The sequence below is a fragment of the Podarcis bocagei genome (genome assembly GCF_964188305.1).
Source record: "Podarcis bocagei genome assembly, chromosome: 4".
Lineage (NCBI taxonomy): Eukaryota > Metazoa > Chordata > Lepidosauria > Squamata > Lacertidae > Podarcis > Podarcis bocagei.
In genome coordinates, this window is record NC_138128.1 from 80593021 (window position 1) to 80619687 (window position 26667).

General features: G+C 41.5%; 2 protein-coding genes across 2 annotated transcripts in view; one reads left to right on the forward strand and one right to left on the reverse strand.

Moving 5' to 3' along the window:
- The first annotated feature begins 998 nt into the window (after positions 1 to 998).
- LOC308586092 (uncharacterized protein) lies at positions 999 to 5188 on the forward strand. The gene is made up of 3 exons (XM_081192365.1): positions 999 to 1268; positions 3960 to 4022; positions 4921 to 5188. The coding sequence occupies exons 1-3, from the start codon at positions 1205 to 1207 to the stop codon at positions 5046 to 5048; spliced, it is 255 nt and encodes an 84-aa protein (XP_081048491.1). The 5' UTR covers positions 999 to 1204; the 3' UTR covers positions 5049 to 5188.
- Positions 5189 to 5983: 795 nt separating this feature from the next.
- The window catches only part of GLUD1 (glutamate dehydrogenase 1), a 34276-nt gene continuing 13592 nt past the window's right edge, over positions 5984 to 26667 (reverse strand). The window contains exons 2-13 of the mRNA XM_081192360.1: positions 25920 to 26000; positions 24782 to 24837; positions 24088 to 24151; positions 21598 to 21692; positions 17279 to 17458; positions 14423 to 14560; positions 12864 to 13001; positions 12650 to 12730; positions 10384 to 10507; positions 9656 to 9747; positions 8096 to 8158; positions 5984 to 7363 (exon numbers count right to left, since the gene is read on the reverse strand). Of these exons, the coding sequence (XP_081048486.1) occupies positions 7244 to 7363; positions 8096 to 8158; positions 9656 to 9747; positions 10384 to 10507; positions 12650 to 12730; positions 12864 to 13001; positions 14423 to 14560; positions 17279 to 17458; positions 21598 to 21692; positions 24088 to 24151; positions 24782 to 24837; positions 25920 to 26000 (1232 nt within the window). The 3' untranslated portion in view covers positions 5984 to 7243. The remainder of the gene's footprint in view (positions 7364 to 8095; positions 8159 to 9655; positions 9748 to 10383; positions 10508 to 12649; positions 12731 to 12863; positions 13002 to 14422; positions 14561 to 17278; positions 17459 to 21597; positions 21693 to 24087; positions 24152 to 24781; positions 24838 to 25919; positions 26001 to 26667) is intronic.

A 26667-nucleotide genomic window follows, 5' to 3' on the forward strand; every position in this document is an offset into this window, starting at 1 on the left:
GACTTAATGCAACCAAAGGTTGGATTTTAGTTCAAGAACTCTGGAACAGTGGCATAACTGCAACGAGCCATTGCCCGTCCTCTTATACATAATGCTCATCATCTTTTTTTCAGCACCATCTTCCAACAGGTATCACCTGTCACAGTCCCAACTCTCCCATCACACAAGTGGTACCCTTGACTAGAATGGAGGCGAGAAGTTCATCACATAGCATTGTCACAAGGGTGGATTGTGTGAAGCCACTCATTTGCAAAGGCAGAATCCATCTGCCATACAATGAGCCTCTGCACAGGAACATAGGAAGCTGCCTTATGTGAACACCAGAGTCAAGACTATTGGTCCATTTAGCCCAGTCTTGTCTACTCAGACTAGCAGCGGCTCCCCACCAAGAGGTTGTGCACACCTGCTGTTACCTGGTCCTCAGCGGAGAACCTTCTGCAAGCAAAATATTGTCTAACACAGAGTGATCTCTCTCCTTCCCTGGAGGAGTCCTTCCATCCGACGAACCCAACTGAGGGCATTTTCCAGAAAGGCAAAATTCAAGCAGGTCGGCACACTTTGTGATCCACCAGACTGAACATGGTTTTGTCGGTCACAGATCAGAGGCTTGCCTGGTGCCATTTTTGCACTCCCAGGTGTGCCACAAAAAAACAGAAGGCTGAATTAATCTCCTGCACAGCTGCATCCAGTTTGGTCACAGGTTTCTGATATGAAGTCTATGTGCTTTCGAACACAGTAATTAGTATCTTTGGACTGGTGTCATTTCCCCCTTCCCATACATTGAAATTTACCGTTATTTGGCCTTATAAAACCTCCAGCTCTTCTGAAAGCCATCATTATGGAAACGTTTCATAACAGCAGGCTGGCCAGCCCAGTCCACAACCACTCTTGTTTTGCAGCTGTGGAAAACTACTTTAGTTAAAAAAGATTTTAAAAGTGCCAAACTCCACCCTCTCCCTTGCAGGGAAGAATACAGTAATTCCAAACATCCCTCCACTTCCTTTGAAGTCAGGAGTTTGGTGACTAACAGAGCTCTGTGGGTTTTTCTGGATCCTAGCTGGGAGGAGTTTGCCTGTCTATAAGAGCCAACTCTTTGGGAAGCAACAAAACAGGGCTGGACTGCATTTGAGAAAGTGACCGTCCGTCAACTAGTTGGAGATCTACAAATCAGGGAGCAGGAGATCTCATCCACACAAAAGCAAAAATGTTTAAGCTGAATCTTGAAGAGGAAGGAAATACACTGACCGGGATGGCTTCCCAGGTTGCAGGTAAAGACACTGAGGTTATGTCTTTGTTCTTGTAAAACCACCAGTCTATATTCTACGTTTTCAGTCACAGAAAGATCTATCCTTAAGTAACGCCAACATCAGACTTGGGGTGGGTTGTTGTCTTAACAGCAACTTGATGTGCAGGTATTACTATCAATTTATTCTCTATGCTGTTAATAGCTTTGAGGTGAATGACCTCTGCCTGAAACCCTTGAGTCACAGGAATCCAGAAATGCACTAGGCTTGATGACAAAGTAGTCTGATCTCATGTAAGACAACTTTCAATGATTTTACCTGCTGATCATGCTCCAGTGTAATAGGAAAAAAGGCTGCAAGGGTATTAATTGCACAAGAGCAGATCGGGTCATTTTTTTCTTGGTATGTTAGCAAAGCTGCCTGGAACCTATTTTTATTTTTGTTACCATATATGTTCAACTTTCTTCTTCTGCCTTAGTAAGTCTCTTTGGAATAGGGTGGGGTAAAAACCAAGCATGGATTTCATGAGAAGGCACTTTGGATCTTGCCTTTCTGAGAAAATACCCCTCCCCACAAAGTTAATGTCTGTATTGTCCCTACAAGGGGGGATTGGGGGGGCGTACAATACTGCAATGCCCACATGAGTTTAGCCAGGATTTGGGGTGGGGGGCAGAACCTCAGTTAGATATATATATTTGCACAGCCATCCCCAAGCTAGAAGAGGGAGACGGAGCACTCCGTCTCCCTCTTCTGCCTTCAGGGACAGCCTCTCTAGCCTCCGTGGGGCAGCGGCTTGCCCCACTGTCCCCCGAGCTTGTGGGGCTGGCGATGGGGAGAAGCAAGCTTGCTTCTCCCCCCTGCCAGCCTCCAGATCACGTCCGGGAATAGCGGGGTGGCGGCGCTCCACCTCCCCGCTATCCTCCGAGCTTGTGGGGCTGGCGGGGGGGGGAGGAGTAAGCTTGCTTCCCCCCCCGCCAGCCTTCAGATCGGGGAATAGTGGGGTGGCGGCGCTCCGCCTCCCCGCTATCCCCCGAGCTTGTGGGGCTGGCGGGGGAGGGAGGAGTAAGCTTGCTCCTCCCACCCACCCGCCAGCCTTCAGATCAGGTCGGGGAATAGCGGGGTGGCGGCACTGCGCCTCCCCGCTATACCCCGAGCTTGTGGGCTGCAGGCTGCTGCCCGCAAGCCTTGCGAGCCCGCGGGACCTCCCGCCAGGCTTGCAAGGCTTGCGGATAGCTTCCTGAAGCCTAGAGAGCGAGAGGGGTCGGTACGCACCGACCCCTCTCGCTCTCCAGGCTTCAGCGAAAGCCTGCATTCACCCCATAGAACGCACACACATTTCCCCTTCATTTTTGGAGGGGAAAAAGTGCGTCCTATAGGGCGAAAAATACGGTAATTCAAAGTACCTCAAATTGGATTTATTATTTATAGATACAAAAAAGGTTTGATTTTTCTGTCAAGAAATGTACCGCCTACAGTAATTATCCTGACCTTTAAATAAAAGTTATGGAAGGGCATGGGTCTAGAAAGCCAAACAAAGACCCCTCTGTTTCATAATTGTTCAGGTTTTCCATGCAAGTGTTTATACCAGGGCTTGTAATCAAGGCACAAAATGTTGTTTTGGGATTCCAAAATAAAACTCATTATATAAACAACAGGGTTTGCCAACTGACCCGAAAACAGCCTGGCCAGCAAAAAACCAACAGGCAACACTTTCTGCAGTATGTGGAGAAATATCACCAGCTATTGTCTAGAAATCCTGCTTCTGTTCAAGCTATTGCAATGGCTTGCTTGAAAAACTGGCAGTCTTTCTAAAGAGTTTGGATGGAGACCGTATATTGCTTTTTCTCTCTGAAATGCTGGATTCGCTTCTTTTCTTTTCTTGAGCTGGACTGCTGTGGCCAACAGAAATTCCATAAACGGAGTTTTCCCAACCTGCCAGGAAATGCTTCAGCTGAGATTTTTCTGCTTTGGTCAAAAAGCAGTAAAAGGCCCATGATTTGGTGAGAAAAGTTGGCAAATCTTCTGACCCGGGGCAACATGGAGGATTTATGCAAGTTCCTTGAACAGTGTGTATTCACTATCGCAGAAATGCAAAACTGAAATGCATCTTAAAATGTTAATGATCTCAGACATCAGCTCATCAAGTTACAATTAAGAGTGACCAGCTAGGATAGGAACAGTTCTGTTAGACTGATGAAATAGCCACTGCCAGGTGAGATACAGAAGAACCAAAAGCAAATAAATCTCTCAGCAGACCTTGTGTAATAAGCTATGTTTCTCTTCCTGAAAATGATTTACGACAACATGTGGGATCAACAACAAAATGTTGCATTGTGAACTGCTCCTGTTACGGATTTTTGCCAGCCAGTGTGTCTTCCATGATTCTGTTCTATATAGTCTTTCCCTCTGGATTTCTATTTCCGTCCTCCGACAGCAAAGCCAGCATGTTGACCCATTAAGCATGCTCAGTTTTTACTGGGGCCCTCCTCCACTCTTCTAGGTTTTTCTATTTTTTTTTTACCTTCTGCAGACCTTGGGAGTCCATAAAGGCTTGCCGATACCTCCATTGTGCGATGGGGTAATGCTTTTTAGCTATGTAAGAACCAACTATGAGTTTGGTATTAATATATAAGATACACCATTCACGTGCTCGGTACAATTCAGAGAATTGTAAATTTTCTATTTCTGTGATTTATTCTTATTTTTTACTTGTAGTTAATTCAGCAGGTCAGGCTGTGCAGAAAGCACTGGACCAGGCTACAGAAGCTGGTCAGAAAGGTAAGAAGGCATCCTAATAACCTGGGCAATTCTCAAAATGTGTGGTATCTGGATGGCTTATAAATGTAGAAAAGACTTGGTGTATACCTTCTAAATTCAGATTTTCCCCACCCCTCCAGTACAGACTTAAGTGGGGAACAGTTTTTCTGTTCCAAATAGTAAATCTGTGTTCAAGTAACTGGTATTATAGGGTTGCCATACACCCAGGAATTTCTTGACATGTCCTTCAGGGGTCCTACATACCCATCTGGGGAAAATTTTACATTTTTAAACAAATGTCCTGGGTTTGGGGGGGTTTTGTGTGTGCAGACTGCTCTGGTTCATACTTGGGCGACCTGGGCGGCAGAGGGGCTATCGGGCGATTGCCCTAAAAAACGCTCTACAACTTTTTGTGTCTAGATTTTTACCTCTTCACATATGACAACTCTATGTATCAGGAGACAGAAAACTCAAAAATCCAATTTAGCTCTTTTCCACTGTGCTAAATTATTACCTTGAACCTACCCAGGTGGCTAGTGTTCAAGTTAGCAGCCTACACAATAAGCATTCTGTAGCTCCTTTCCAAGCTCAGTCAGAAAAGCACACACTTTGCATGCAGATGTCAAGTGTAACCCTTGGCAAATCTAGCTTAAAAAAAGGTTCATGTACCAATGTAATCGGAAATGCCATTGGTGGAGACCCTGCAGAGCCATTTTCAGTCAAGAGCAGACAATAGTGAACTAGATCTGAACTGCTGCAAGCCAGCTTCTTCATCTGGTGAACGGGTTCCTTAAACAGCATGTAGACTTTCCTTCCCACATGCACACTTGCACTTCCAATCTTATGGAAAAAGCAAACCACATATGTAGTCAGCCATTGTCTCTCACCTCCTTAAATTGTTTCTCTTTTTGTTTTGAAGTGGTAGATGACACCTGCAAGGCTGCACAGGATACTGGAGAAAAGGCTGCACAAAGCCTAACAAGCCAGGTAACTGCCTGGGGCAAAGCCTTTGGACAAAGTGAAGAACAGAAGAACGTTTCAACTTAAACCTATTATACTGTTTTCTCTTATTATATATTTAATGGACCGAAATTATTCAGGTGTTTGGCATATATTCTTTACACCTTCATTAAAAGTGAAGCTATAAAATCCCTATACATTTTATTAAATTAATCTTTAACAAGGTGCATTTTTTTACATGGTGGTTCAATATGACTGTATTGAGAAGTATTCATGAGGTTGGTTTCGCAGAAGGTGCTAGGGCGTGTTAAGTGGGCATATACATTTTATGCGAGACTCTAGTGCACACATAAGCATGTAGGCACACACATAAAATGTAATATGTGGCTTTAACTATGCATCATCTAACTAAATACTCCTCAGGTCCCACACAACATTCTATGTGAGTGGGGGACCCTCCCCACCCCACTGTGAAGATCCTGTGTGCAAAGCTCAGATGAAACTCCATTTCATTAAAACTATTTAGAAAAACTTCAAAGTTTTGAGGGAAACTATGTATTAGCATGATTATGCCACACAGCTGTAAGAGTTTTGGCTGGACGAACTAGGGAACTGTTGGTCACTGGCAAGAAATGTAGCAGTTTGAAGTGGAAAGGGTATAAGAACTGAAACATTAAGGGGGGAAAGGGTTCAGGACGAAATGCAAAGTTTAAGGAAAGGGACAGTTCAGAAAACTCAAGGGACTGTTCACACACGTCTGCTCAACACTTGATATCTATAACACCAAAAATAGTTTGCATACGTTGAACAGCCGTCAGGAATAAAATGCATCAGTAACTCCTTTGTAGCATCCCAATTCAAACCAAGGAACGTTTACACATTGTACAAATTTGATTACCAGTACTATGAAAGATGCATGAAAAGTTCTCTGTCTAATTCCAAATCCAGCTTCATTCTATTTACACTGAACGTTTCAGCTCTCGTGATGTTGCGAAAAGCTATGAAAAACACAAACCAGCATATGTTTGGAAAGGTCAACTTTTAATAATTGCTTTTGTTACCATGTTATGTCATGAGTTACAAAGTCACTAGAAAAAAGCATGAGTTCTGGGAAGGCTTGGGTTTGGTTTTTTTTTAAAAAACATTCATATTCATTACATAAATACACCTGGCACTTTTATAGGACTCCTCTGGACAAAATACCTATCAAGAATCCTCAAAACTGTGATCAAGTCCTGGCTTCAAGGCCCTCTCTGTATTAAACTATTTATGTTCAGAATATGCAAACCGCCAAAAAAAGGAGAACAAAGTCAGCATGTTAGGACACTACACAAAGTTTGTAGTAGCAGCTTGCCTCCTTGTTGCCAATGATTTAATTGTTCATTGAGGCAATAGCTAACGCTAAAAGCTCTCAGACAATAAAACACAACTGAGTAAGAGGCTACACAAGTTCTTTGGACTACCTAAGATTATGCTCAAGTACATGTCAATTCTTATTTTAAAAAACAAGTTTAATGAATATGCTGCGATAAGATTAAACACAAGAGATAATTTCGCTGGGTGCCTGTACAACAATGATACTGCTTCAGCTTATAAAAATACTAGCTCCCGGAACCCATCTTTTTACGTGCACCTTGCAGTGCTTGAGTAGAGGATGAGTACATGATTTAAAGGCATCCCTGTAACAGGAGCACAGATTATAAAAAGAAACACACATTGCCTAAGGGGAACCAGGTATATGATGCTGCTAAGTGTAAAAATGAGAATCCTATCAAAGATATTCCCTGCAGGAGGCCCGTTCTGTCGCTGATAATGCCACCGCATTGATCATCCAAGGCCTTTATTCAAAGTGCCAAAGCTGGGAGAGTTATTGTTTGAAAACCAAAGTGCATGAATAGTTGGCTATTTGCTCCAATAGCACACACTCGTGTGATCTGAAGCTTTGCTAGGTTGCTTATTGTGGCTAGACCACAGATTCATACAATAAAAAGGTACCTTTTTTAAAGTTTCATGGCAAAGAATAATTAGAACCTCCCCCCTTCCCCCAAAACAAGTGCATATGAACTGGTTATCTTTAGATATCTTTCGGCATGAAGCACTAACCCCCAGATTTATTTATTTTTTAATGATGAAAGACCAACTCAAACTGAAGCCAACAGAGAATCATATCCGCTATAGTTAAGTGAGAAAAGAGGGGTTTCTGTGGTTATATGTAAACTTGAAATACGCTTTCTGAAGAGGGTATGCAACAGGGTGCCAGACCTTGGCAGATGACTATCCGTTTATGTGAAGGTCACGCCAGCTTCATTGTACACCTTGAAGACTTTCTCAATTGCATTGACGTAGGCAGCTGTTCTCAAGTCTAGACCTAGATTGTACTTCATAGCAGTACGCATGATTTGCTAGAGAATACAAAAATGTTACAATGTGAGTACAAAATATTTACTGAGCTCTCATTGAATACACATACAATGTTAATATTGATCTGACTTGGAGAAGTCATTGAATAAGGAATATAATGCTCCTTAATTAGCTTGGGTTTCATATTCATTTTCTAAATGGCACAAGGTAGCCAATAAAGTGGTAACTGAATACTTCTACAATTTATTAAGCACAGGGACCTACCCATTCTTTCTAAATGTTGGGGCATTGACATTCAGCTACTCTGATCCTGGAAGAGGCTGAGAAACACACCACAGAACTGATGACAGAGCAAACCATTTTAAGTCAGCTGCCATTCCAGACAGATGGTAGAAACGAGGAGCTGCCTCAGTGTATTCACTCTGGTTTAACTGAGACAGACAGTGCAATCATATGCATGTACACACTCTGCTCAAAAGGGCTTCCTATTGAGCTTACAACAGGGAACAGGGCAGCCTAAAGCAACACTAACCAGGCACTTCACCAGGCAGAACAGCCTCCACTACTTGTTGAATATTTTTTTGCTCATCAGCAAGTTAGAAAAATTATAGAGTTCATTTAATGATCTGTGTAGGTTACCCAATGCTGATTAATGCAACCCGGAAACTGGAGCGAGGAGGAACAATTTCACCCTATTATGTGCCTCTGCAATTTACCTTTGGATATAAGGTGTCAACACAAGTTTAAAGCTTCCAACATTACATAATACATACCCTAGCAGAACGCTCCATGGTGTAGGCCAAACCAGAATGGACAATGTCTTTTTCAGATGCACCCTATATTGAAAAGAATTGCAATGAGTAGTCAGTCTGAAACCAGCCACAGACCCCATTTTGTATTTTTTTAATATTAGTGCTTAAGGGATTGATATATTATGCCACTTTTTGTATACCCCTTTAACTGCTGGATAGAAAAGGAAACTAGCCAAAGCCAAACCAACCTAAATGTGTTTAATTTAACTGTTTATATTCAGTTGACATACTAACAAGGCTATTCCCTCTGGAATTTCTATTTAGGAAGCCAAGCAATAGATTATCCTGGATGTATATAACATGCATGGTATTCAGCACACTTCAGAGTACTGTGTCAGTAAATATTCAAAGTTAGACAACAATTGTGGCAAGCTGCAAATTCCCAGCCAGTCTCTATGTCCCAGCTGCAGGCCTTCCAGGACTATCAAAAGGCAACACACCTTTGTGGTGAGCAAGACAGTTCCCCAGTCTATGTGGATGTTGCACAGAGTATCCAGGAGGACAAATCGGAGTCAGATCTACTCTGCCCACCCCACCCTCCCAGGTCTTCACAATACATCCCAGGTTGGCCCATTCATCCGCAAAAAAATCATGGATAAGTCACTAGCATTAATTAACAGCACTACAAAGTCAGAAGGCACAGTGAAACAACTACCAGGAACCTGTGGACAGGGGAGAAGTTTGCTATGGGGCATGGGACGCAGGTATCCATAGTCTCATCTCCCACAGTGACCCCCATACACTTTTGCCAACTGCCCCATTGCCTGTGATCACTGGAATGGGACACTCACACTCTTTCCTGTTCCCCAATGGAAACTTTGCCAAGGCACGTAGTACCATGGTATCAATTCAAGCATAAGAAAGTACACAGAGTCGATAAGCACGAGAGCATCTTGCTGCATCCCTGTGTCAGCACTTTGTCAAACGTTCAGGGCCCCCACTCTCTCTCTCTCTCACCTAGAAAGTGAAGCGCTCCCACCCCATACTGTGTTCAATAACTTCCTTCCTTTCCTCCTCACTAGTCAGAATACATTCATCTGGGCTGGTACCAAAAGAAAAGCATCAAGAGGTAGTGTCTTACACTTGTGTGACCCTCCCCCCCAAAGTAGAGACCCCTTTTAGTGTCAACCTACTGGTAACCCACCTACAGCAGCCATACTGATGTGGTCTGACATTTAAGTTGCTTCAATCTAGGGAGTCTGCCAGCTCCCACCTCTAGTACCCAGCTGGGGCTTGTTATAGCACGACATGTTCAACATGAGCTGCCATGGACTAACAAAGATTGTGCGTAGATATAAAAAAACCACCTGCATTTCCCCTCCAAAATTCAGCAACCTCTGGAACTATAACCCACTGAAAGAAGCTAAACAAAACACATATTATGTCCTTCATACTATAAGTAGTAAGGTATTTTTACTCTAGTCTGACAATTATACAACTTGTGCCCACAGATTGGTTTCCTTTTTTGCAATAGACATTTATCAGATATGCAACGAGCAAAATCTTGCAGCAGCTACTTACAGATATTCTATCCTGGAATTCTGCAGTAGGCACAACTGGAATACTTCCACCATGTTTCCCAAACTTTCTTTCCAAGCTTTCCTGGACAGACACTGAAGGAGGGAGAAATAAATAAGTCATGCTGCTTTCCTATGCATGATTCTTAAATGAAGCAAGTTTCAGTCCAGACAGTTACAATCCAATCCTATGCCTGCTTATTCAGAAGTAAATCCTGCTGTATTCAATGAGTGTGCAGCCCTGGCTGACTCAGAAGGCAAGTTTCAGCAGTCTCTCTCAGAAGCACTTGCTTTGCTACTTCTAAGTTTCCTATATTTCACCTGAAGCAATTCTGCTGCAGGAAGACAGAACTCTGAAGAGATTCAAAGATAGACAGCCGGGTGACGAGACTTGTAGACTAATGCAAAATGTATCTACTTCCACTTTTAAGCTGAAATTTGCTTTTCAGTATTGCCAGAAACGTATCTATAAACTTTCACTATAGAACAGAAAATCTCATTCTCCAGTATTATTTATTTGCATTTACATAGGGGGGTTTTGGGCAATATTATTCTATTTATTGCATTATGCCATACAAAAACAAGTTCTACTAAAAGATTCTGTCAGAATATATCATAAACTAATTCACAAAACTTGAAATCTTCTAAAGAAAGTGAGTTTGTTATTAGTAGATGGGATGATACAATTTATTACTGAATCTGCATAAAGTGTGCAGTACTTGTTATACTTACTTAGCAAGTGGTAGTTTGAGTCCCTTTCATATTTAAAAGTCAAGCGACCATAGCTGACATGGTTCAGGTTCTTCAGCCACTCAAAGTAAGACACAGTTACACCACCAGCATTTAAGTAGAGATCCTGAATAGGACAAGATTGAAAGGTTTTGTGTGTTTTTTGGTAAGAAAATGCATTGTAGGCAACGTAAAGCCTACTTCAAAACTGCAAAAGATGGTAATTTGGAAAGGTACGCTTTGCAACAGACAGAAATTTTTAATATCACAAACTCTAGTACCACTTTGTAAAATGAAAAATAAAGCTGGTTGAAAAATCCAGTTTAGCTGCTATTACAGATAGCAACACTCATTGAGCACAACACACTTCAAATCGGGTTCAGTTGCTGGGTGTCACCTTTGCAGCTTCTTCCATCTCATCTTGCTGCATTTAAATTGGGGTGGGGGGTTGAAGCAGAGGGAGCTGAGGAGGCAGCAGTCAGAAGCAGACCTTGGAGAGTATAACATCTTTGCACTGGCTGCTAACATGCTACAGGCACAGGCAGTGCCAGAGGGTGGTTAAGTGCCCCCCCCCAAATCCCCAAGGTGGTTTCTTGCACCCCATTGCTGGACTCTCTCATAATGTATTTCAGATGTGAGCTTTCCCTTCCATGACATTGCCACCCGTACTACTCTTCATGGGGATTCTCCCCCTACTCCTAAAATCAAGACGATTGTTCAGGTATTACCTCCTGCAGCTGTGCAATGTTTGATCTACTGGAAGCCAAAAAGATACCAACAGCAGATGGAAACCCCAAGGTGATAAAGCAAGTCAAGTTGTTAGTTGTCTTAACAACTGGAATGCAGTGACTTAAGGGGAGTCAATCAGGAGCTATGCCTTTGCTACCTAGGCAAAGGCCAGCAAAGGCCAGCATTCTTGCCGGGTTGTGGGAGGGTTTAACTATATGAATTCTTTATGCATCATATAAACATACCTCTTTTCACATTATCAAATTAAGTAGAAGCAATTATTTAGAGTATGCATGGCTGACGAAGCCCGGCAGGGCAAAACAAAGTATTATTCCGGGAATCCTTGTCTTAACTTCTTTCGTATTTTTCGTCTGATACCTGCATACAGCAACTGCATACAACTACACTTTGCAAAGGCATATGTGGAACATTACAAACAACAAGTTCATTTTCTACAAGTACTGCTTCTTAAAGTTGTCGCGTCCGACACTTGTATTAGTAAAGACGTACGTGGAACACAAAAAAGCTTCTATTTGGACATTACATATATAAGAACTGATCTATTTGTGTTTTCTGTTCAAAATGTTGGTTTTAATGGCTTCTACTTAATTTGATAATGTGAAAAGAGATATGTTTATATGATGTATAAATAATTCACATAGTTAAACACAGCCAGTTACGTTGTGGGTGTTATTGTTAGTTGGATTTACGTAACTATAGGTTTGATATTGTTGTGGGATGGAATAGAGGGCTAGCATATATATCATCTGCCTGTGGGACTTTAAGGTTGGCTGGCACTGTCCAAGGAGTACTATATCACTGCTCCAAGTCAAGCCACAGTGAGGAGCAGCAGCATAGAAGCACCCCATTCCTTTGGATGCAGACTAGGGGCTTGTGAGAATGTGGCTGTGAGTGATGAGAAATGGGGTGTTGTACTAAAAGCCTGCACTTCTTTCCCTTTACATTCCAACTAGGCTAAATGACAGTACAGGTACCCCCCCCCCTACACTGGGGTTACATTCGAAGGCATCACGCGTTTAAGTGAAATTGTGTATATTTGAAACACCACTGAAAAAGCCTTCAAACACCCCATTCTGTTATGAGTAACAGCTTGGAAATACAGAAGTGAAAGGAAAGATAAATCTGATCAGTGTTAGTAGGCTTATTTGTATGGGATACAATTAATCTTCAACCAGGATGGATCCCTTGCCCAAAATTCATTCTCAACTTGAGTCCTTGAGTAATTTTATAACTCTGTGGTTTTCTTTTTTAACTATCAATTTACAAAGTTATGCATCAAGTTGTGATGTATTCCCCTGTACCACCCTTGCTATACAGAAAATGGATATTCATAGGGTACAAATCCAGCTCCATTAAAATCATTGGGAATTTTGCTAAAAATTTCAATGCACTCCAAAATGATAGCACATTTTTTTACTGCCAAGTTTTATATTCCCAGAAGATATTTGGCATGTAAAACAGGTATTTTTTTAAAAAAAAATGAATGCTAATTTTGGCATGGAGGAATTATATACCTTACCGGAATAACCATGATATTCCTTTCCAGGAAGATTTTATCTGCCTCAGGAGTTGTGGGTCCGTTAGCACCTTCAGCAATTATCTGGAAAATAAAATAAAATATTACAGCTGAATATAGAAAAACTTGTGATCAAAAATAACACAATTTTTCCACAGCAAGAAGATCACAACTTCTGGATCCATTATCAAGCATTTATTCTGCAGGCTCCTCTTACTTTTGCTTTGACCTTGTGGGCATTGGCCTTTGTTAACTGTTTTTCACTGGCAGCTGGGATGAGGATGTCACAGTCTGCTTCAAGAATGTGGCAGTCCAGGGGCTGTGCCTTTGGGTAGGTGAGAATTGATCCATGTTGCTGTTTGGATACAAAAGGGAAGTCAATGGCTCATTCCAGTGAATTCAAATAGAACAGAAGTTTCAATAATCCAATCTGCTTCTATATCTAATTCCATAGAATTAGGTATAGAATTAGATCCAAACAAGCAAGGGCCAAAAATGGCCTGGAGACTGCCTGATACACCTAAATTTGGGGTGGATAGAAGACAAAATATGGCAGACTCATAATAATAAATTCAAAATTGGGGGGAGAGAAACTATTTTATATAAAGAAGTCCTTCCCCGACTCCTTAAAAAAAAGGGCCCCATTTAAAGACCTTGGAGGTACTCTCAGAAGAAATGACACCAGGTACCACTGGGAGTACCCAGAAGGTAACTCTTTAACTTATAAACATAGAATCAGAGATGAAAAGGAGGTAAGAGAAATTCTGTAGGAAGTATCATAAAGATATTGGAGGTACAGACCCCGCTCTGGAAGGTGCAGTAGGAGGACAGGACCCAGAACAATCAGAGGATAGTGTAGACAGTCAGGAGGAGGAAGAAGATAAAAATAGGAAGAAAAAGAAAAGTAAAAAAGACAAGACAAGACTTTGAAACCTAACCAATATGGCAGATATGAAAATATTAAGCTGGAATGTAAATGGACTGAATGGAAAAGTAAAAGTAAATAAAATAGCACATATTTTAAAGAAACAAAATTTAGATACAATTTGTTTACAAGAAACACATATTGCTAAAAGACAGATTACTGATAAACAAAGGACATTGTTTGGAATTTGTATCATCAGACAGCACCAAGCAACGAGGAGTAGCTTTGTATATTAGGCCCAAATTTGAAACACAATTATTATTTAAAGATGAATTGGGAAGAGTGATTGCGACACAAATTACAATGCAGGGGGGAAAGTTGTAATTGTAGGAATATAAGCCCCGAAGGAAAAGAAGGCTGATTTTTTAAAAGATTTAAAAAACAGGCTAATGGAGTACATGGACCAAAATATTATTATGTTAGGAGATATGAATGGAGTATTTTCTTTAGAGATGGACAGAACAATAAGGAAATCAGAGTCAAAAGAAGGGAAATTACCACAAACCTTCTTTGCAATGATTGAAAATTTAAATTTAATTGATGCCTGGAGGTTTAAACACCCACTAGACAGAGAATATACTTTCCAGTCAGAAGTACATCAGTCGAGCAGTCGGATCGATGCTATATGGATCTCTTAAGGAAATTTCCTTAATGGTAAAGTCAGCAGATATACTTTCCAAATACAAATCTATGGTTAAATTCTGTATATTGAGTAGTCCTAACACACATTTATGGAACACTTTCCCCCGTTTTATTGATCAAAATACTCAAATGTACCTTCTCCATTGCCAATATGTTGTTTAATTTTGCTGTACAAATTTGCAATGAAATCAAGAACCAGTTTTTCATACCAATTTGTAATCTTCCAACTCCTTTGGGTCAAGTCCATCAGGATTCCAAATTGCGCCATCTTTTTCTCCAATGGCAACACATTTTGCACCATAACGATGAAGATACCTCATAGAATGCAATCCTACATTGCCAAATCCCTGTAAAGAAGAGAAGTATATTTAGGCTCAAGATCACTGTACAAATAAACGGGAGATATCAAAACCTTTGCTGGTTAAATCACAACCTACCGTATTTTTCACTCCTTAAGATGCACTTTTTGTTTGTGCGTATTATGGAGTGAATGTGTGGTCCCTGGAGCCAAATCACCTGAGTGCGATGCATGCCATTGCCCCACCCTCCCGGGTTGCTGGCAGCCTTCCCTTTCCCCTGAAGCCCCGGGAAGGTTTGGGAGAGGCAGGCAGGCTGTGCGACACTGCCTCGCGCTCTCTTTGAGAGAGGCTTAGCCGACGGCCTCCCCTTTCCCGATAGCTTCAGGGATGTTGGCTGGACGATGGCGGGAAGAGGCAGTTGCCGAGAGAGGGGAGAAAGAGGACGGAGAGGAGGGGGACTGAGAAGCGGGGCGAAGGGAGAGGAGGTAGGTTGCTGCAAGTGGAGAGTCATGGTAGAGGGCAAAGGAGAGGCAGCAGTGAAGGGGAGAAATTGCAGGCGTCGCCTGAGGAGTTTGGGTGAAAGGGATGGAGAGGAGGAGGCTGGAAAAGGGGGCTGTGCTGCTTGGGGAGAGGGAGAAAAAAGTGGGGAGAAGGAAAGGCTCCCAAGCCTCTGCAGGAGGAGAGCGATCCTTGCAGAGGCTTAGGATGGAAGCTGCGCCCCATCAACCATATGGCTGGTGGATGCGCAGCGTCCCTCCCAAGCGTCCCAAGCCTCTGCGGGGATCACGCTCCTCTCAAGGAGGCTGTGATTCAGATTATTATTTTTCTTGTTTTCCTCCTCTAAAAACTACGTGCGCCTTATGGTCAGGTACGGTATTCACATTTCAGGGGATGCCATGTTTGTTACTGGGGATATAAGAAATTAGCTGAAAGTCCATGAAAGATTTCACCACCACCCATTAAAGCAATGTGTTTAGTTTTCACAAAGGTTACACTGAAAGATACTCAGTTTCAAGAATATTTCTTCCTCTTCCCAGTAGTTTGGAATGCTGATGCTGAACTCTTTAAGCTGGAGAAGAGGAGGTTTGGATCCTCCTAGAGGAAAATTCATATGGTTTTGGAACCCAATCCTAGATGTTTGCACTAGGAATGACTACTTAGGATGCAAGTAAACTTGCACTAGCATATGCCATGCCCTGGCTGGATGCAGAGGAGTGGTGGGAGGCACCAAATGGGGAACCCCTAAGGAATCCCCCGGGGAAGAAGGATCAGAGCCTAGTGGAACAACAAGGAGTAGTCAGAGGGAGAAGGAGCAGACTGGGAGGCGGTGTCAGAAGCAGAAGAGGTGACAGGGTCTAGTGCACAGGAAGAGGCTGCTGCAGGGCACATTTCAGACTCCAAGGCAGAAGCCAGTGAGTATTCTGCTCTTGCTCCAACCAGCTTCACTCCCATGTGGTCTTTATAACTCACAGAGAAATGAGACAAACAGAGCAGAGGTTGGTTGTGTGCAGATGCAGCCTGAGACTGCGTAGGAAAGACCCTGGAGAGGAGGAGCCCTAGTGGGCACTGGGAAGGTGGGGACCTTCAGTCCTTGCAATTACTTCATCGGGGCAAGACCTCCTAGAAAATGTTTCAGAGACAAGTAGGCCAGAGCTGTGGTTGGTTTCCTTGAATAAATAATTTCACTGGGTTCAGTTGATTTATTGTTTTGTTGCTGACCTACGCCAGACTCCAGCCCTGACAGTTTAGCAGTCTGTACAGCCTATTTCAGCTAATTTTTGAATCAGTTACTTCAGAGGGGAAAGGATGCAACCTACTTCCAGCTTTATTCAAGGACAAAGCTTGCCTGTCTCCATTTTCCCCCTTATTATTTCCCTGTTTGTTTGGGCACAGGCACACCCCATTTCAGCTCTGCCAACACAAGCATTCCAGAGCGGCAGTGTTGGCATCCCTGTTTTCACAGGTCAGAATTCCCCTCTCGCTTATTAATTGGCAAAAATACAGTAACTCATTAGTACAACCCCATATTTAGCAAGGGCAACTTTCCTTTTTAACAAATCTAAAATTTGATTCTACGTAGCTCTAAATAAAGGATTCTAGCAAGCAATACAAATACAAGTTTCTGAACTCTAGGTAACTGTAAAATTCAAAACTCTGACTGATACAATCATATTAGAAAGAGAAGTACTATTTGTGACATTTACCCAGCTCCATGGTTTTAGTTGCTCTTATTGTTATGTTATTATGCTTGGCTGTTCATGAAATTTTATGGAAACTAGCTTGTCCTGCACCCTGGAATCCACTGAGATGGAGGGTAGGCTATAAATGCTTTTAATAAATGAATAAAAAGTTGTCTACTTTCAGACTACGCAGGTGGCACAGGACCTGGAATGCAGTACAGCAGCTACTGTATGTTCATGAAACCCCCATACACTGGAGGTTGCTTTACAAAAAAAGGACCTATCTACAGAAGATACTACTTCCAACATGATTGATATATAATGCACACATTTTTTCTAAGCATTACACAAAGATTTTTTATGAAGTCACTTCCTGCAGGCTTATGATCTGACACAATACAAAAGGAAAAAAGAAAAGGAGCTAGACCTCTTTACCAATGTCAATTACAGTGTCTGGTTTAGCAGAATCTGAATGTCATACTGTGTGCCACGTCTGTTCTTTAAGGTTCTAGCAATATCCCATGAGATGCATATTATCATTTAAAGCTTTTCTCTCCAGTGTGGTTACTATTCTAGACAAAATTACCTGGATAGCAAATGTCTTATCCCCAAATCCTGGAGTCATTCCCAACAGACTCATATAGGATGCTTCATTAATGAAGTTCTCAATTCCATGGAAGACTCCACGGCCTGTGGCAGAGATACGACCATGTATACCACCTTGGCTTATTGGCTTTCCCGTGACACAAGCATGGGCGTTAATGTCCTAAAAAGTAATAAAAAAAATTAGTTAGGCTCATTCCCATGGGAAACATCTGTCAAAACATCTGAATTTTTATGTGTTAATGATGTCTAATGTGTTTTAGCTTCACTGAAGTCAACATATCTAGTTGCTGCTCCTGCAAACAAATCAGTTTATCACAATACTGTACTTTCACCAATTTAAAGGCATTTGCATGACATAGGATGCCTTGAGGATCTGCTTACTGCCCAGCAAAGTGCCATGTAGTAAATTTAGCAGAAATATTAATGTAATTGCCAGAAAGAAGAGATACCAGATTACTCAAGATCACCTTGACATATTTTTAAACAGCTTTTTAATTAGATTTTACATCAGTGTGCATTTGCTCAAGGGGTGGATTTGGTTCACAGCAGGGTTTCCTGACAAGTAATGACACACACTAGTGATTTCTGTGAATGGGTACACCCAAGTTTTGAATGGTTCATAAATGTCATTTGCACCCTTTAGGTAACGGAACAGCTTCCTCATAGTTCACTTATTGATTCAATGTATCTTAAAAAGCATGTTAGTCTAGCTTTGCTACCCTGCTATATTAAAACAAGCTTATAAGAAATCCCAATTAAACTATGCTTAAAATATTATCCACTTTGGGTAGACTTTGTCGACTTTGCAATAGCACATAAGAGGATCTGAACCTTCTATGGGCAGTTTACAACTAAATCAGCCAAAGCTGTTTAATCACCTTTAAAATAATCTGGCAACGGGAACATAAAATACAATTATTTGAAAACTATTAGCATAATCCTTTAATTTGTTAAAAGCCCAGGCAGATATCCAAGCCTATGCATAGCAGGGTAACTCTTCTAATTATATAGTTCTTTCTGCACTTTTTTGGTTTCATCTTCTTTTTTTCAGACTCTTTAAAAACAGCTGAAGCATGTTTCACTGCTCCCTCAATGAAAACAAAGCAGAGAGGGGCTGGCTGGTTAATTTGTAGTTTAGCACATGTGTATTCATTACACAAAGGGTGAGTTAAACATGAGGACCACCACGAAAAGCTGGCAGTCTGGTGTCAAGTTCACTGTGTGCTTCCATAACACAGGGCTGCCACTGGAGGGAACACCTCCCACAAATGACAGATGGAAAGCTTATTCCCCATATTACCAACGTTCTGGACAATTTGAACTTCCTTAACAAACTTCCATTTCCTTCCATTTTTCAACTGCCTCTTTATCTCTAAATTTACTTTTTGCAGGAGCCCCTTAAAACTCTCGGCAGCATTCTTCTTCTTGCTACGCCTTAGAACAACATCTGACTCATAGCATAAAACTATTTTCTTTTGCTGATGACTCATATAAGAATTGCTTCATTCACAAGTGAGCATTAGTGTTTTCTCTCATAGCAAGTGCATCTGGGATTACAATCCCACAACCACAGGACCCAGTCCATAAACCTGCTATATCACACAACAGTGTGGAGTGTTGTGCTTGGCACACCTAGAGTGCAGGGCATGAACAGGGACAAGATACTGCATGACTCAACTGGTCTGGAAGCAGCTGTGGCTCCACAGGCAGGTTGGCACCCAACACTTTGGTTGGGAGCTGTTGCACCTACAACAGAATCAATGGGTGCTGCAGAGCAGCTTGGCCATTTCTAGCTTGTCAAGATTCAGGTGTCTGTGCTGAATTGGGAAAGGACTGTGATTTTACAGCAGGAAACATCTGAGGATCACCATCAGAATGTTTTATAGAAAGTCACCTAGATTGTCTTACAGCTAAGATGTCACTCATGCTTTTGGGAAAGGGAAATTACTCTTCTTGAATATACAATGAACAACTCTGCCAACTCCTACTTATTGCAAGCTTTTGAACCCCACAAAACACTTTCATGCATGCCTATCTATGCCCTTTTGAAAGCAGAAGTTCATACAAGACTACAGAACTAAGCTTTTTCACTTTAAATGCACGTGAGGCATGCCACACTGTTGCTTCAAAAAGTTAGGCAATACTTGAACTGAAAATGAACTGGGTTTACAATTCAATTTGACTAACCTTGAAACACCAAGTCTCAAACTAATTCCTAGGGCAACACATTGCATGAAACAATTACTGAGCTAGAGATTTTCAACTGACACTTAAAACCTGCAGGTTTGCAGAGAATTATTAACTAAGTTACCCCAATACTTATGTTTTGCCTGTTTTTAGGCATCCGATGCCCAGAACTAACATGCAAACATTCCCAGGGACAAAAAATCTCTTAGAAGTAGTGCCTTGAATCACAAGATAAAAGAGGAAAACAAAAACTGTAGAGGGACACTGGTCTACTGTCCTGAATACTAAAAAGTTTGCTACAGTAGAATTTAATCACAGCAACATGCTTGTGGGCCAACAAAGACTTTAAATCTTAACACTTCTCATTGCTTTCTACTTTGTGTTTATTAGAATCTTTATCATTTTGCCACTTAACTTGCAAACAAAGTATAAATTGAATGTAACAGGCCGAATGAAGAAGCTGCTCCAGAAACTTGTTTCCATAGCCACCTTGAACAAGCAAAATGCTAACTCACAGCAATCTAGCCAAAGGAGCTGTGGAATTATTCAAAAGCTTTCTCATGCATGAATAATTAAGAACTCTCAAAGGCCAGCCTGTTGTATCCTGAAAAAGAAACACTTTTCCTGTTGTGGTATAAATTATGACAGGGAATTCAAACTGCTTTACCAGGAGGCATACTTCTGTATTCTCGTGCCCTGTTATTCAGAGATGAGCAAGTGTTAAATGGAAAGAGGCAAAACAAAGCCAGCCTTGCAGGACGTATAACCACCACAATTATTTTTCTTTTAAGAGACTAAGGTCCACCTCCAGTTATACTACAATGAATAAAAATATACAGTGATACCTCTAGTTATGAACTTAATTTATTCCGGAGGTCCATTCTTAACCTGAAACTGTTCTTAACTAGAGGTGTGCTTTCGCTAATGGGGCCTCTTGCTGCCACTGCGCCGCTGGCACACGATTTTCGTTCTCATTCTGGGGCAAAGTTCCCAACTCGAGGTAACTCTTCCAGGTTAGCAGAGTTTATAACATGAAGCATTTATAACTCGGGGTACCACTGTATAGACAGCTTTAGAGTGAATTTGACCACTGGCCAGTACTACTCCAACTTGCGGCAGCTGGACAAAATCTCAGGAATAGGCCTTCCCCATCACTACAATGATTTCGTCCCAATAATCAAGATTCCCTGTGTGACCCCCAGCTACTATTGTCTGACTGGTTCCAGTTGGTGGTTGCAGGTATGAGTAGCTCAGAGGCCTGAATCTCATTTTATGAATAGGCCTGAACAGCAATATTCAAGAGGCTCCCTAACACACAGAACTAGTATACAACAGAACAGGATTTAACCCAGCCTTTTCTTAGCATGATTTTTCCTTGGTTTGTACATTACCGAAGAGGTAGACAACTGGGTGCCCTTCAGATGTTAGGCTCAGAACTCCCATTAGTCACACTAGCATGGGACATAATTTCACCAGAGATTATGAGTGTTATAGTTCAACAACATCTGGAAGGCACTGCATTAGAGTAACATTAGGTATACGACTCTATAATGCAAGAATTAAGATTGGGGGAACAGGTTCTACTACCATATGTACAAGTTCCTGGGGGCTGCAACGGGCCTTAGCTTCTCATGTGTACATGCAATAGAAAAACTCAAGTATGGATGTATATTATGGGAACATTATGGTTCATAGAATGTAGCCACACTAACTTCATCAATGTGTGAAGCTACCCAAATTTTTTAAACACCACCAATTTAGAATGAAACAACAGCCCAAAGATGTACTGAAACAGAGGCAATTACAATTGTTTTACTCTGCAATATATAAAAGCATCAAGCAACTGCTATAACAGCTTTTACTAGTTTTGTACATTCAAAACTAACGCCAAAATTCTATCAGGAATAAGACTCAAGTAGCAATACAAATGACTGTGGTGCCGGCTTGTTAAAAAGTGATACAAGCCTTCTGCATTGTATTGCACATGCGAAATACCACAAATCTGTTAGTCATAGTGCTTAAGATTATAGAAATGGTAAATGTTGCACAATTGGCAAAATGGGTTGACTAATTCTACCTAAATTAAAGCGTGTGCCTTCACTCAGAACTTACATAGTGTCCTATGGTATTGGCATAGGTGTCTGCAATCCAGGACATCTCCCTCTCACCTGTGCTCATGTCAGGAGCAGGCACATCAACACCAGGCCCTGCAGGCAAGATTAAAACCATCAACACAATTCAAACACGAGTCTCAATTGTATCAATTTACAGCCAACCTTAAGTGATCAATATCATAGCAACTCTTACACCGTTTTGTGAACTACAATACAGTACAGTACTGGTTTGTGGTTTATAAACAATGAATCAATATTTCTTATGATGCACCCACATTTTGGAGGCTGCTTGGAAGACTTCTGGATCAGATGATTAATTATCATCATCTATAGACCAATGCAGCAGCACTGTATACTAGAGCCACATGTGAGGTTAAGTGGAACCATTCCCGGCTTTTCACATGTTCCATATTACTGAGATGTTTGTGTCTCACGTTAATATGACTCAGGACCAAGTTTGTGTTACTCGGTTTACTCTGGGAAAAGGTATTTAATGCTTTCCTCTAATTTTCTTCATGGTTTTGGCGTGAAAGTGCATTTAGGATTACTGGCAGCCTAGAATCCCTGTACAGTCATACCTCGAATTGAATGTGCTTCGGGTTGAGCGCGTTCGAGTTGCGCTCCACGGCAACCCAGAAGTAACAGAGCATGTTACTTCCAGGTTTCGCAGCTCACGCATGCGCTCAAAATAATGTCACGCGCATGCGCAGAGAAATGCGACTGGCGCAGACATGCTGTCGCGTCTTGCGTTCCATTCAGGATGCAAATGGGGCTCAGGAACGGATCCCATTCGCATCCCGAGGTACCACTGTACAGTGTTTTTTTGAAGAAATATCTTTAAGCAGGAAAACAAGGCAAAGATAACAATAATTCATTTACAGAAGTATTTTCCTGTTAGACCAGAAGCAGTTCAGTTCTTTGCAGTATTTCTCATGTAGGGACAAGCCCCTTTTTACAGAGTTATGCCTGGTTATGAGAAGCCATTCAAAATTTTATGGGGGGGGGGAATTCACATCAAAAAAATGGAAACAGAACAATTCACACACTAGTGAAACTTATAAGGGACATTAGTAAAGGCTGGAAAACACAGTATAAGATAGTCATTTCTGAAACCATCAGGTTATTTTGGAAAGCTATGACAAAGCCTTGTTTTTTGGTTGCTACAAGGTGGAGCTTCAATTTCCTTCCTCAACTTCCTTTAAAACTGGCACAACTTCGACCAGCATGAAAAAGCTAACAGTAACAAAATTGCTCTGAATAGCAAACTGACCAGGTTAAGAAGAGCTATTTTGCTACGTTTGCACAGCTGTTAGCTACTCAGGTGCAATTCTGGGGCCATAGAATGAAAGCATTAACTCTGCACAAAGTAAATAGTGTTCAGAATTATTAGGAAAGAAAGCAAAAATAAGTGACAGCTGCTGAACAAGTCTATGCTACATATACATGCAAACATGTGCAACCCTGGCCACAACCACATCAACAAGGTCTTGGTATATTTGAAAAATATACAAAAGCAACTAAATACTCTGGAGTATGCCAACATCTTTCTTTTCAAGTAGAGATGACCAACAGTAACTAGATCTGAGCCATAAAGCAGTTTTGCAACTGGCACCACTAAAATTTAATCAAGGTTTGGTAAATTTTTACCCAAATATCACACGGCAAAGCCCTTACTAGAAAAGTTATGTTGCTCTTATGGTACAGTCTGACCGCCTATGAGTGGGTCAGAAGATGTGTATATGTCAGTGCAATATACTATGGACCTTGGGCTAAAGTCAACCTCTTGGATTCAGATATTGGCAATCCCTGTTTTAAGTAAAGACCAAGTAGCTTAAGCTTAGAGAAAAAAGAGGCAAGGGGAGTTTCAAAAAGAAGAGATAATGGTTTAAATCTGAAAGTAAGTTAATGGAACGAAAGATTCCCATCCTCCCTTTTTCCAGCATGCCCTTTCCTCCATCCCTCATGATAAAGGAGAGCCCCAATATTGGACAGGTTACTAAATAAAACTCCACTGTATTATAAATATGAGAGCTCTACTCAGTGACTGGATGGAAGGTGTTATCTGGCAAGTCACTCAATTCTCACTGGGGAAGTAACCCTGTGTCTGGGCTGTACCACTTCAAACAATATGGGGGAATTGGCATGACTGGGTACACCTCCATAAACAATAACTCTTTGCGCTTTGGGAACCAGCAGGTCAAAGAGAAGCTAAAACTCTTCTCGGCATTCAGTCACAAGAATCTGCAATCAGAAGTGGTGCAGCCCAGACACAGTCTAACTTGATAGATTTGTTGGAGGAAAGATACAAAGCACTTTGGCATTTCTGCATGTACCTAGAGGTGATAAATGCAACAGTTACACTGTGGTGCATGAGTTACTCAAAACATGCTAAGCAACTACTAAAACCTTTCTGGAGAGATAAAGGCAGAAAATGCTGCTGAGCCATCTTTCTCATAGCAATTGTTACAGCAGTTGCTGCATAACGTACCAATAAAGCCCTTCTTTGCGAGTTCTATGGTAAACCGTCTTGTGATTTTTTCCAATTCATTATCCTATAACAAAAAAGCAGTTAAGGTCCAGGTCCCAAGACATCAACCATTAATGTCATATGTTAAAGATTTTACCAAGAAAAACATTCAACAATACTTGTGTTTCCATTGCTTATGTGCTCTTAGTCATACTACAACAACTCTGCTTGGTGTAGGGGACACATCCCCCCAGTTACATTGTGCTTGAAACATTCCAAGCACCTTGTAAATGCAGTGCAACTACGGGAGTAACCTCTTAATCCAATCTCTGGATCTAAACTTGGAACAGCAGGAAGGAGACATGGGATTGACGCCAACCTTGCAATGAGTTTGAGGAACAGTGAAAACATCCAGCTCTTCTGGGGGGGGGGGGAGAGCAGTGTCTTGGTGAATTTAAATGTTTGGTTAGCTAACAAGGTCAGCCAAAATATGTGGACCCCTGTAAATAAATTTAAGCAATGTAACCTTTTACACAGGAGATTCTGAAACACCTTACTTGTTTTAAAACCTTAAATTGCGAATACATTGCCTATGTTTCATTCCTCAACATGCTACAGAATACAAGATTTCCACCCCTACTATAGCAGAGTTATTTCTCAAACTTACCCAACCTAAGCATGCTGGTTAAAAGATTTCTGTCAGATTGGAACTTACTGTATAATTTCTAGGATTGATCTTTACACCAGCCTTTGCACCACCAAACGGCACGTCTGAAAACAAATGTTTGTGCTTAAGTTAAACAAGAATACAAAACTTGCAAAATAAGAGTAGGGGTAAATGATGGGGAAAACAGAACCTGCCACTACTGGTGATGAGTATTTGGCATTTTCTATTTTTATTAACAAAATAATATATATACCCCCCCTTGCAAAACGCCAGGGTGGCGTACAGCAACATAAAAAGCCTTTAAAAGCAATGCAGATTGTTAACTGGCACTGAATCACAAATATATGGAGATAAATCATAGAAACTGAAGAATTTTGCTGAGCCCAAATTCCCACAGATTTCGAAGCTGGGAAAGAAAGCAGGGGAAAGACTATAGGACCCTGAGGTATAATCCTAATCCCTCCTTAAAAAGGGAACACCTAAACTGGCCTATGTGTATGTTTTAAAACAATGAATTAAGTCTGACTTATGAATTAGTGGGGCTTAACAGGCAGCTTTAACACCATATAAATTGTAGGTTGATTTGGTGTGCTCCCAAATCCTGTTAATCAGTAAATATGGTTATTCCCCATATAAACCCTCTCTGCTGCCAACACATCCCACTAATTTAGCCCTGTTAGAAAGTTCACAAAAGTTACTAACTGGCAAAGAATGTTTACTAGACTGCTGGGATATGGTAGAGAAGGGATGAGTTCTGTCATTCCTGCAGCAGCTATATTTCTAGGTTGGGTGTGAAGGTAGCTTTTCTTCTCTGGCAGTCAGCTTGGTTTCCATGCTGGGCACAGAAGAGGGTTGAAGTGATCCATCTTCTCTCCACAACCCAATTTCCCTAGCTGCATGCAACTCTTTGTTGCCCATGGCTAACAGTCAAGTGCTTAAATAAAGGCTAGCTATGCTAATTCAATTCTAAACCTAAATTTCTTCTCATTTTAAGCAGATAACTGCTTCACTGAAAACATCAAATGAAGAACAGTTGGAATTAAATATTTTATATATAATAAATACGTAAGTAGCCCATCTCATATTCTAATGTAATGCTTGAGATTTAAGTTTGACATGGCCTCAAGATTCTTAAATAGCATTGGCAATGACTGAATGTACATGGACCTTTACAAACATCACTTACCCACTACGGCACATTTGTATGTCATTAGAGAAGCCAAAGCTTTCACTTCATCGACACTCACTTCTGTACTGTACCGAATACCTGTAAGGAAAACAATAAGCCAACTTAAGTTTTCATAGTCAAGTAGAAACAAGCCTCAAAGGCTAAGAATTAAGTGCCATTTGCACAAGAAGCATTGCAAAAGAATCACTGTGAAAAAGTCCCACACAAGCAATTTTTCAGTTCTCTGGAGTCAGACAAAAAACATCCCAAATTTGTATGCAGCAAAGGTATCCAAGAACTAAAATACTGCGTACTTTGGGTCTATGGACCACAATAAAGCTGTGTGTGTATTCAAGGACTAAAACTGAATACCCTTCCTTGATTAGTAGCAATTAATAAATATGCCAAGAAGCTTACTGACACAATCTGTCCTGAAGGTTTGTGCTAGAATGCATACCCACTTGTCAGGGGTTCAGAGACAGAGGCACAGGTGAGGGAGGAGACGGAGAGCGACGAGGAAGAATCCCAGGACAGTGAGGAAGAGGATGACAATGACTTGAGATCTTCCATGAGTCTCTCAAGTGAATCGGAGGATTCTCAGGAGGGGGCGCCCCTAGTCAGGACAAGGGGGGTCACAGGGGGGACCTGCCAGGAGCAGGGAAGCAGCAGGGAAACCCCGAGCGGGAGTGGGAGATCGGGGCCGGCTTCCCAGCAGGAACGAAGGGAAGAGAGGGGGGTTCCCAGTGTGACACACGGAGCGGAGCAG

Excerpts from the sequence above, each read along its gene's own strand:
- LOC308586092 (XM_081192365.1), top strand. The coding sequence starts at position 1,205 with ATGTTTAAGCTGAATCTTGAAGAGGAAGGAAATACACTGACCGGGATG. Across the intron at positions 1,269-3,959 it reads GATGGCTTCCCAGGTTGCAG|TTAATTCAGCAGGTCAGGCT; the intron begins GTAAAGACACTG and ends TTTTACTTGTAG. Across the intron at positions 4,023-4,920 it reads TACAGAAGCTGGTCAGAAAG|TGGTAGATGACACCTGCAAG; the intron begins GTAAGAAGGCAT and ends TTTGTTTTGAAG.